Source organism: Dryobates pubescens, chromosome 36, assembly GCF_014839835.1.
Source record: "Dryobates pubescens isolate bDryPub1 chromosome 36, bDryPub1.pri, whole genome shotgun sequence".
NCBI classification, from domain to species: Eukaryota; Metazoa; Chordata; class Aves; order Piciformes; family Picidae; genus Dryobates; species Dryobates pubescens.
In genome coordinates, this window is record NC_071647.1 from 8,048,480 (window position 1) to 8,057,450 (window position 8,971).

The 8,971-nt window shown below is 49.4% G+C and overlaps 1 protein-coding gene across 1 annotated transcript; it reads left to right on the plus strand.

Annotated features, from left to right (window-relative positions):
* Positions 1-6,470: 6,470 nt before the first annotated feature.
* LOC128898995 (granzyme B(G,H)-like) lies at positions 6,471-8,675 on the plus strand. The gene is given in 7 exon segments (XM_054176882.1): positions 6,471-6,522; positions 6,853-7,039; positions 7,435-7,576; positions 7,694-7,722; positions 7,724-7,845; positions 7,848-7,933; positions 8,496-8,675. Coding segments are annotated over 7 exon segments (798 nt in total).
* The last annotated feature ends 296 nt before the right edge of the window (positions 8,676-8,971 follow it).

Genomic DNA, 8,971 nt, shown 5'->3' on the forward strand with positions numbered 1-8,971 from the left:
GAAGATGGTACACCCCGTGGCTTGCTGCAACCAAGTCGACGGGCAAAGCAGAGGAGAAACCCTTGTGAAGGGAAAAAGTCTCAAACTTGGGATGCACAAGCAACCTTGGCCGAACTTCCCCAGGACTGGTAGGATCAAGATTGGTTTTAAACCCCGGCCTTTCCCTTTCTTGACTATTTTCTGCACTTGTTCAGTCGTGTGGATTAATTTAAGAGTGGCAGGAAACCCACATGAACCAGCTCGATGGCAGCTAATTAATATGCAGAAAGAAGGAATTGTACAGGAACATTTAACCCCAAAAGCAGGATGGAATTTTTCAGTACATTTGCATTCCTTGATACCTGTTGAGGAATGGGGATGCAATGGACCAACTTGTCCTGCGAGTAACAAACTTACAGCACAATGCAAGGCATTTTATATGTGTCCATCCTCAAACTCAGGGAGGAGTTATTGTAATTATGCAGAGCATTACTTTTGTGGATACTGGGGATGTGAAACAGTAGCATCCGATTGGAAACCAAAGATAAAAGATAAATTCATAGATGTGACCTGGGGTCCACCCGGATGCAAAATACCTAAACATGGACATAACGGGGTCTTACTTGGATCTTGTGGAGCTCCAGTATGTTGGAGAATAGAAATAACCATTAAGCAACCAGAAAATGAGGGATGGCTCATAGGCAGAATGTGGGGAATCAGGTTTTGGGAATCTGCAGGCGATAAGGGAAGCATATTCAAAATTTGGAAACAACGACTTCCTCATGACTCTTATTCCATAGGCCCTAACTCTCTTTTGAATCCGGATCTGGATAAGGACGTAAGAAACATGAGTTTATTGGTAGATAAAAACTCCAATGAAACCAACGACGTATTAATTAAGAAGGATTTATTATCTGAGTCCCTAGTTCCTGTTTGGACAGATCCATTATGGAATATAATGTAAGCCTCCTATGTAGCCTTAAATAAGACTAAGCCAAACCTAACCGAGGATTGTTGGTTATGCCACAGTATAAGACCTCCCTATTTTGAGGCCATAGCAATAACAAGTAAAATACAGTGGTCTAATGGTACAAATCCCCCTGAATGTAATTGGGACGAGCAGAAAAACCATACACAAGGAATAACCCTTCAAATGGTGATAGGTAAAGGGAAGTGTATCGGGCATATTCCTATAAAGTATCAATCTTTGTGTAACTAAACAATTGGAGAAACTGCAATAGATCGACATAGAAATAAAGGTGATAAATGGCTGATTCCATCAGAAGGGGCTAAATGGGTTTGTTCAGACGTAGGGGTGACACCTTGTTTGTCCCTTGAGGTGTTTGATAAATCTCAATTTTGTGTTCAAGTGACCATAGTCCCTAGAATAATATATCGTACCTCCGAAGAGATTTTTCATCATTTTGAAGGGAAACTTTCAAGACATGTACGAGAACCTATCACTGCAATAACACTTGCTACACTGTTGGTAGCTGGAGGGGTAGGGGCCGGAACAGGCATAGCTTCAATAATAAAAAGCCAAGAATTACAGAATCTACAAACAGCAGTGAACGAGGATCTGGAAAGAGTGGAACAATCAATAAAAAATTTAGCTACGTCTGTAAAGTTCTTATCAGAAGTGGTATTACAGAACAGAAGAGGGCTTGACTTGGTGTTCTTAAAGGAAGGGGGTTTGTGTGTAGCCTTGAAAGAAGAATGTTGTTCATATGCTGACCATACGGGGGTGGTACTGGATGCGATGGACGAACTACGTAAAAGATTAGATCAACGAAAGAAAGAAAGAGAAGCTAACAGGTCATGGTATGAAAATTGGTTTAGTATGTCACCTTGGTTAACCACTCTATTGTCCACATTAGCAGGACCGCTTATTGTTATTGTGTTGGGATTAATTTTTGGACCATGTATTTTGAAATATAAATTAAATTTTGTTAGAGAACGTTTTGATGTGGCAAAGTTATTAGTGTTAACTATGAAGGAGAAATCAGGATATGATGTTGTATCTGTATCTGATGATTATCATGACAGTAGAGAATGTAATTGTACTGATTGTTATATATGCAAAAGTTAGATAGCGGAGCTTAATAAACAAATAGTATAAAAAGAAAAAGGGGGGATTGTGATATGTTAAGTAACATTGTTTATTAGGAAGCTATTATAGAAACTGCATTTAGGCTTATACAAGGCTAGCATTGTTTATCAAGCAGGATGTAACTAAAACTGTAAGAACACAACAATCCTGGGAAAACTGGAAGAGCACAACAATCCTGGGAAACTGTAAGAACACAACAATTCTAGGAAACTGTAAACAATTCTGAGAAACTGTAAGGGCACTGGAGGAAGACTTCTTACTTCAGCCTCAACGACCACCAGATGTAATATGCAAGGCGGAACTACAGAGTATAAAAGAAGACGGCTTGTATAGTTCTGTTACAGCAGTTGGTGGAGCGGTGACTCCCCTGTTGTCCAGCGCTGCATTTTGCTTATATTCTGCTTGCTTTTATTATTCAATAAATTCGGAGTGGATTTTTATCACTTGTGTGGTCTCAATTTATAACACACACACGCATGCACACACAGACATACACACACACACGCATGCACACATTCACACTCACACATACTCAAGCACATGCGCACGCACACATGCATATGCACGCACATACACACATGCACATGTGCATGCACACACATATACACAAGCACACACATGCACACACGCATATGCACACACATGCGCACAGACATGCACACAGACACACGTGCATGCACACGCACACACATGCATGCACACATTCGCACACACATACAAACACACACACACGTTCACACACACATGCACACAGACACACATTCACACACACATACTCATGCACACGCACATGCACACACGCATAAGCATGCACATACAGACACACACATGTACATGCACACACACATGCACACACACATGCACACACAGACATGCACAGACACACGTGCATGCACACGCACATACATGCACACATGCATGCACACATTCGCACACACAAACACACACATTCACACGCACACGCACACAGACACATTCACACTCTCACACACATATACACATACTCATGCACACGCGCATAAGCACACACATAAGCATGCACATACAGACACACACGTGCATGCACACACATGTATGCACAAGCACACACATGCACGCACAACCACACACATGCACACACGCATAAGCACGCACATACAGACACACACATGTGCATGCACACATGCATGCACAAGCACACACATGCACACACGCATAAGCATGCACATACACGTGCATGCACACACATGTATGCACAAGCACACACATGCACACACGCATATGCACACACAGACATGCACACACAGGCGTGCACATGCACACACACATTCACACACACATATGCACACACAGACATGCACACACAGGCGTGCACATGCACACACACATTCACACACACACATGCACACACAGACATACAGAGACACATGCATGCACACGCATGTATGCACATGCACACACATGCACACACAACATGCACACACACGCGCACGCATGCACACACACATTCACGCACACACATGCATACACAGACATGCAGAGACACACGTGCATGCACACGCACACGCACACACATGTGCACACACATTGTCGTAGTTTGGGCTGGGTGCCCTCTGCTACAGGGGTGTTTCCTGTGTCCAGAAGTCCATCCCAGTGGGTGGACTCAGGAAGTTAGGTATTTCTACCATAATCCCTTGCACCACTATAAATTTTGCGGTGGGGTCTGGCACTTCCTCTTTTTCCTTCCCTCTCCGAGACTTGGTAACTGGGGGAGAGATCTCCCGGCCATGGGCCTGATTGGGCCCAAGGCCACAGGGGGATGGGCAGTCTCAGGCCTGGCCAGCTGAGACTAGCCCAGCAGAGGGAGGGGGAAGAAGGAGCCCTGGGGGTTTTGGATGCACCCTCAGGTGGGGATGGGATCTTTCTTTGTCACTGCGCTTTGGGTTTTCTGTAACATTCACTGCTTTCTATTTAAACTTCCATCACTTCTGCAATCCGTTTGCCTGAGTCGTTATTTCTGCCTGTGGTGGGGAGGGGATCTGCCCCAACCCATTACATTTTGGCGCACCAACGTGGGGCCAACTGCAGCTCGGATTGCAAAAGATGGAGAGTTTAAATTTAGTTCTGGGCGTCGGTTTGGGTTTGGAAAGTTGGGGCTCAGGTTTTGTGTTACCGGGGCGACTGTGTGAACTCCTGTGGACTGCAGAAGGATAGCTGGTGCGTGGTCGATGGCATGGAAGCCCCTACTGTTGCTTGGGAACAGCGAGGGGTGGTTCTTTCTGTGACTTTCTGCCCAGGGTGGCTTAAGAATGCTCGAGTAGCCTAAGAAGGCGAGACCTGCCTTCTCCTCGTTCTCTGCGGAGCGGCAGGGAGCGGAGGAGGGGCAGCGGCAAGCAGAGCGTGGTCGGCCCGCAGCCGCTGCGGGGAGCGGACACCCGCGGCGAGCGGGCAAGCGACTGCTGGAGGTGACTCGGACTCTGCATCGCGGCGACAGAGACGGCGGGGGCCGGGCCGGGCTGCGTTCAAGCGGCGGCGGCGGCACCGCCCGAGCCGGGCTGCGTTCAGGCGGCGGCGGCAGCTGTAAATCTTTCCCTGGTGTTTTCGGACGTGTTCCGAAAATGGCGCCGAGCACCTGGCTCCGCCTCCCTGCTTCTTCAGTGGGCTGTGGCGCAGCTCCTCCCTCTTCCGGGGGTGGAGGTTGTGCAGCCGGATGCTGTCCTGCCTCGGTACGCGAGCGCCCAGTGGGGGGTGCGGAGTGCCTCTGACATGCATCCGTGTAGCTTTGGTCCGCGTGAAAGCTGTTGGTTGCGGCACCCTGGATGGATTGAAAAAGGCAGTCGTGGAGCTAGATTGTTCCGACTGGCCTGCCCCAGGGGTGGAGAATTTGCCGCTGAATAGGAGAGTAAAGGCTTGGCTGAGAAGTTGTGAGGTATTTCCAGGTGACCAGGATGTCCCAAGGAGTCCACAAGGAATTCACACTGCAGGAGAAGGACTGCGTCGCTGGGAGGTTCCATCACATGAGGAAGAACAACTGGAATGGACTGATGCTTGAGCCTAAATGAGAGACTGGTTGAGTGGACACCCAGATGAAGATATGGACTCCGCCGGACATGTCATCAGAAGTTTTCTGATCTGATGATGTGTTTGGGTGCAGGGATTATGGTATGAAATAAGGGGTGGCTCCTGTCGTAGTTTGGGCTGGGTGCCCTCTGCTACAGGGGTGTTTCCTGTGTCCAGAAGTCCATCCCAGTGGGTGGACTCAGGAAATTAGGTATTTCTACCATAATCCCTTGCACCACTATAAATTTTGCGGTGGGGTCTGGCACTTCCTCTTTTTCCTTCCCTCTCCGAGACTTGGTAACTGGGGGAGAGATCTCCCGGCCATGGGCCTGATTGGGCCCAAGGCCACAGGGGGATGGGCAGTCTCAGGCCTGGCCAGCTGAGACTAGCCCAGCAGAGGGAGGGGGAAGAAGGAGCCCTGGGGGTTTTGGATGCACCCTCAGGTGGGGATGGGATCTTTCTTTGTCACTGTGCTTTGGGTGTTCTGTAACATTCACTGCTTTCTATTTAAACTTTCATCACTTTTGCAATCCGTTTGCCTGAGTCGTTATTTCTGCCTGTGGTGGGGAGGGGATCTGCCCCAACCCATTACACACATGCACGCACACATGCATGCACACATTCACACACATGCAAACACACAGAGACATTCACGCACACATGCACACAGACACATTCACACTCTCACACACACATACTCATGCACACGGGCATGCACACATGCATAAGCACGCACATACACACACGCACACGTACATGCACACACACGTATGCACAAGCACACACACGCACACACAGACATGCACACACAGGTGCACGCACATGCACACACTCTCTTGTGCCACCAGAGCCACTTCTCCAGGGAGAGCTTCAGGGCAGTCTCAGGCAGGGCACATCTGATGGCAGCCAACCCCTCCAATAAAAACCAGGACCTCGACCTGGCCCTGTCTGGGTCTCAGTTCCTATCAGAGGAAATAAAGACAACGAAAAGCAAACCAGACCAATTTATGTCTAGGATGCAAGGAGGCTCTCGCCAAGGGTCTCCAATGGGGTAACGCTGGACTGGAGACATCCCACTCCTCTCACTGCTGCCTGAGCACTGTGATCAAGCCCAGATCTCTCCAGCCTTAGGAGGAGCTGGTGACAAAAAGGAGAAATGGTGACATGAGCCCCTCAGCAAACCACAGCCTGGGTTTGCAAGAACAAAAGCAGCAAGGGACAGAAGCGGATGGCAGGTTGAGTTTTCCTGCTTCAGCTCCAGACCACTATAAGTAAGTTGTCATTCTGTACTTGCCCCCTGCCTGGCCATAACTGTTCTGGCTCTGCAGGGAACTGCTAGAAGATGCTGCTTCTGCTCATAAGTGCTTTTGTCCTTCTCCCATGGGCTGGGGCTGGTGAGTACAGATAGGTGAGAATTAGCCAAGGGCATGCAAAGGCAGAAATGGGCATCAAGTGGGCAATCTGTCTGGTACCTGCCTCGTCTTTTCTCACATCTCTGCTCTCTGATCTCCTGGCTCAGTGTGTGCCTGACACCAAAGATGCCCTTTGACAGAGCTTTAGATGTGCAGTCAGGTGTCATCCCGAGGAAGTGCTGCTTGTTTTTCTCTCTGTTGCCCAAGGGAGGAGAGCTCCTGGCACCACTGGCCCACGACACCAGAGGCTGGCAGCTGGGCACACGATGGGAGATAGCAGCATGTTATTATCACTTGGCATCTCTCTTCCAGGAAGGATCGTTGGTGGACAGGACGTTAAGCCCCACTCCAGGCCCTACATGGCCTGTGTGTCTGTTACAAGTGACTTAGGTGGATGTAATCCAGAGACATTTACGTGTGGAGGCTTCTTGATCCACCCAGGAGCAGAGCTCTCCGCAGCTCACTGTGTGGCTGGAAGAAGGGAAGGCTCTGTCTTTCTGTACCTGAGGTTTCTCAAGTCTTACACAGTCATGAGGAGTTCTGGTCTGGGGTGAAGGAGTTCTCTGTGCCTACAGGCACATCAGGGCTCCCTGTGAGCTGAGTCTTCCCTGCTGAGTTACAGGAACTGTCTGCTAGGGCCTGTGTGCCTGGGACAGGATTCCTCAGCACAGGTCCCCTGGTCCATGGCTCTTACTGGACCTGCTCCTGGAGAAGAGAGGTCAGTGTTTCCCATTCCTCAGCTGAACTGTGAAAGGAACCCAGGCTACAGAGGGCAGCTTGCTGAGAACTAATCTCTGAGGAGGATTATTGCAATCCCATCTCCTGCACATCACTGCCACCGGGGCCATGCCACTATGGTCAGGGCAGCTGGAACATGTTGGTGTTTCCTTGCAGGAAAGTGACTATCAGAGTCACCCTGGGAGCCCACAACATGAAAGAGGAAGAACCAGGTTGGCAGGTCTTCCACGTTGACCACTGGGTCATCCACCCCAGTTATTCAGAAACTAACCTCAAAAATTACATCATGCTGCTGAAGGTTTGTCCTTGCACATCCTTGCTGCCTGCAGGCTCTGCCCCTGCTCACTTCTCCAGCCCCAGAAACTTCTTCCCATTCCTTTACCTGCTCTAACCCAATGTTCTCTCTGCTTGGCAGCTGAAGCCAAAAGCCAAACTGACTAAGGAAGACCAGTCAAAATGATTATGTGAAACCAGGAAGGACATGCCAAGTAGCTGTCTGGGGCAGGACATCACCAAATGAAGGCCTGAGTAGTGTTCTGAGAGAAGTGGACCTGAAGGTGCAGAGAAAGACTGTGTGAAGACTTTCAAGAGGCAGTAGATACAGCAGGCTATGATCTGTGCTGGTGATAAGGATGGCAAAAAATCTACTTTACCTGTAAGTGTTGTTTGGGGCTTCAAGCCTGGGATGAGGTTGGGATTAGACAGTCAGGCTGGTTCTCAAGTCGGGGATTAAGGGGATTAAAATGATGTAGACTGTTCAGGACGATGTGCAGAGGCTCCTTGCAGGAGCTCTGAAACTGATGTGCTGGCTGAACCAGGGTGCAGTTGCCCAACAGCCATCATCAGATGCCCTTTTACATGCCTGAGGATATTGCACCCGGTCTGGCCACAGCTCCAGCAGGCTGCAGGTCTCATGTAAGACCTTTGTCATATCCTCCTGACAAACTGGGATGGCTCAGACATTCCCAGGTGTCTAAAGCAGGACCAGATTCTTCTTTTCAGGGTTGTGAAGGCCATCTTTGAACGTCAGGTGTCCTCACCAAATGGCTTAGAGGAGTAGTAAGGCAGCTACAAGCCCTGCAGAACTGGGCCTGGAGGGAGATGCCCAAAGGAGGAGGTTCTTCACCCAGAGGGAGGCTACAGGGTCACTTTCTTCCTTAGGGCAGGGCAGCAGTGCTCTGACGTGCCTGACCCCTGCCACTCCTTTTACCTGACAGGGTGATTCTGGTGGCCCCTTGGTCTGCAAAGGGAAGGCTCATGGCATCATTTCCCATGGACACAGAAATCACTTCTTCCCTTTAGTATTTACCAGAGTGTCCTATTTTGAGCTCTGGATACGTAAAGAGCTGAGCAGGTTTCTGCTCCAAGGCCTGCCTGAGGCTTCCTCCTCGGACTAAACTGCTCAGTGCCCCATTTCCACAAGGCATCAACCACCTGCTGATGCTCAGAGGCTTCCAGGGGCAGCTGAAGTGGAGTCAGAGAAGCTCCCATGCCTTCTGCTTCGGCACCAAGGAATGTCTCCCTGGCAAGCTAAAAACACAGTCCCAAGCTCCCACAGTTTCATGTTTCTCCCTCCTCCCACTGCTCTCCAAGTGCTACCTCCTGCTCTGTTCTCTGGCCACCAATAAAAGCATGTTCAAGCTCACCTGTGTGTGCAGCTGTCTCGGTCCAGAGAGGGAAAGAGCCTCAGGTC